The sequence below is a fragment of the Nothoprocta perdicaria genome, unplaced genomic scaffold (genome assembly GCF_003342845.1).
Source record: "Nothoprocta perdicaria isolate Ctin4 unplaced genomic scaffold, notPer1 scaffold_627, whole genome shotgun sequence".
NCBI classification, from domain to species: Eukaryota; Metazoa; Chordata; class Aves; order Tinamiformes; family Tinamidae; genus Nothoprocta; species Nothoprocta perdicaria.
Window position 1 is genome coordinate 42,860 of NW_020455896.1, and position 2,341 is coordinate 45,200.

General features: G+C 66.3%; 1 protein-coding gene across 1 annotated transcript in view; it reads right to left on the reverse strand.

Annotated features, from left to right (window-relative positions):
* The window catches only part of LOC112956392 (heterogeneous nuclear ribonucleoprotein A1), a gene marked incomplete at its 5' end in the record, with an annotated part of 3,093 nt that extends 1,039 nt beyond the window's left edge, over positions 1-2,054 (reverse strand). Inside the window, 6 exons of the mRNA XM_026049894.1 lie at positions 5-25; positions 995-1,096; positions 1,184-1,276; positions 1,375-1,585; positions 1,704-1,850; positions 1,929-2,054. Of these exons, the coding sequence (XP_025905679.1) occupies positions 5-25; positions 995-1,096; positions 1,184-1,276; positions 1,375-1,585; positions 1,704-1,850; positions 1,929-2,054 (700 nt within the window). The remainder of the gene's footprint in view (positions 1-4; positions 26-994; positions 1,097-1,183; positions 1,277-1,374; positions 1,586-1,703; positions 1,851-1,928) is intronic.
* Between the last annotated feature and the right edge of the window lie 287 nt (positions 2,055-2,341).

Below are 2,341 nucleotides of genomic sequence, written 5' to 3' on the forward strand. Positions count from 1 at the left end.
TAGCCGGGGCCGCTGCCGCCGTAGCCTGGGCGCCACGGGACAGGGAGGGACGGGGGTGACGCTGCCGTGGCCGCGGGGACGGGTGGCACCCCGGGGTGACGCGGGAATGACCCCCCAGCATCCCCGAGCGGCTACGGATGCGTCGTGATGGACACGAGCCGGACGGGTGAGGTGTCCCCAAGTGTCCCCGACGTCTGCAGCGTGTTCTCAAGGTCCCCGTGTCCCCAAGGTGTCCCCAAGTGTCCCTGTATATTCCCCTGCTCCACGTGCCCTATGTCCCTATTTGTTGTCAATGTGTCTTTATGTCCCCACCATGACCACGTCCCCACATGTCCAACATGTCCCCACGTGTCCTCACACCCCCAGACCTCTGTGTCCCCAACGTCCGTGTCCCCAGTGTGTCCCTGATATCCCCAGCGTGTCCCATGTCCCCACATTTCCAGCATGTCCCCATACATTGGGAATACAGGGGTGTGGGGTATGTCCAACACGTCCCCAACGTGTCCCCACATACCCCCCCCCCACGTGCTCCATGTCTCTATGCTATCAATGACTCTTCACGTCCCCACGAGCCCCAACATTTCCGACACGTCCCCGTATGTCCGCACATCCTCACGCTGTTGTATCCCCAGTGTATCTCCAACACGTCCCCGTGTCCCACGTCCCCACATTTCTGACATGTCCCCACATGTCCCCATACCCCCACATACCCATAACCACAGTATATCCCCAACACATCCCCAAAGTGTCCCCGATATCCCCAGCACGTCCCATTTCCCCACATGTCCCCCTATGCCCCCACATCCTCACACCCCTGTATCCCCAGTATACCTCCAACATGTCCCCAAAGTGTCCCACGTCCCCACACGTCCAAAACGTCCCACGTCCCCACAGCCCCAGACCCCTGTATCCCCAATATATATCCATGTCCCCAACATGTCCCTGACATCCCCAGCACGCCCCATGTCCCCAAATACCCCCCAACGTCACTCACCCCGCGCGCCGAAGTTGCCGCCGCGGTTGAAGTTGTCATTGGCGCCGAAGCCACCGCGGCCGCCGCCGCCACCGCCACCAAAGTTCCCCGAGCCGCTGCGCCCTGGCGGGGGGGACACACAGGGACGGGGCCCTTAGGGGTGGCGCGGGGCGGGGGGGTCGGCGCGGGCGCGGGGGGGCCGCCGCTCACCTCGCTGGCTCACCGAGGCGCTCGCCATCTCCTGCTTGGACAGCGCCTTGCGCACCTCGCAGTTGTGCCCGTTCACCGTGTGGTACTTCTGGACTGCGCGACACAGCGGGGGACGCTTCGGGGTCGGTGACAGCGGCGCGCGCGGCTGTCACCGACCCCCCCGCCGCCGGCCACCGCCTGTCCCCACTCACTGACGATCTTGTCCACGGAGTCGTGGTCGTCGAAGGTGACGAAGGCGAAGCCGCGTTTCTTGCCGCTGCCGCGGTCCGTCATGATCTCCACCACCTCGATCTTGCCGTACTGGCCGAAGTAGTCGCGCAGATGATGCTCCTCTGTGTCCTCCTTGATGCCGCCCACGAAGATCTTCTTCACGGTGAGGTGGGCGCCGGGGCGCTGCGAGTCCTGCACAGCGGGTGCCCCAAAGGGCGGGGGGGTTTGGAGCCGCCGGTGCCACCGCCTGCCCCTCCACTGTCCCCTCCGTTGTCCCCTCTGCTGTCCCCTGTCGCGTGGCGGGTCCTACCTCACGGGACACGGCGCGCTTGGGCTCCACGACGCGCCCGTCCACCTTGTGTGGCCGCGCGTTCATGGCGCCGTCCACCTCCTCCACGGACGAGTAGGTGACGAAGCCGAAGCCGCGCGAGCGCTTCGTGTTCGGGTCCCGCATCACCTGCGGGGCGGCACAGGGGTCAACGGGGGGGTCCTGGTGCCCTGGGTGCAGCTGCGGGGTGCAGGGGGGGGTCCCTACCACGCAGTCCGTGAGGGTCCCCCATTGCTCGAAGTGGCTGCGCAGACTCTCGTCCGTCGTCTCGAAGCTGAGGCCGCCGATGAAGAGTTTGCGGAGCTGCTCGGGCTCCTTGGGGGACTGCGGCGGGGGGACACGGGGACGTTACAGGGGGGTAACGTGTGTCCCCCCACCCCCGGTGCTTTGGGAGGCGGTTGTTGGCACAGGACGGGCCCAGTGGCCCTACAATGTCCCCAAACAGCCCCCAGCCAAGGCCCAAGTGCCCCAGGGATGGGACATTAGCCCTAGGGGGGGCTGCCCTGTCACCAGCCAGGCCCTGCCCCAGGGACACCCATGACCCCCCCCCCATTCTGTCTCCCCCCCCCCAGGGACTCCCCTGACCCCCCATCCAGCCCCTTCCCCCTCCAAAGAGGCCC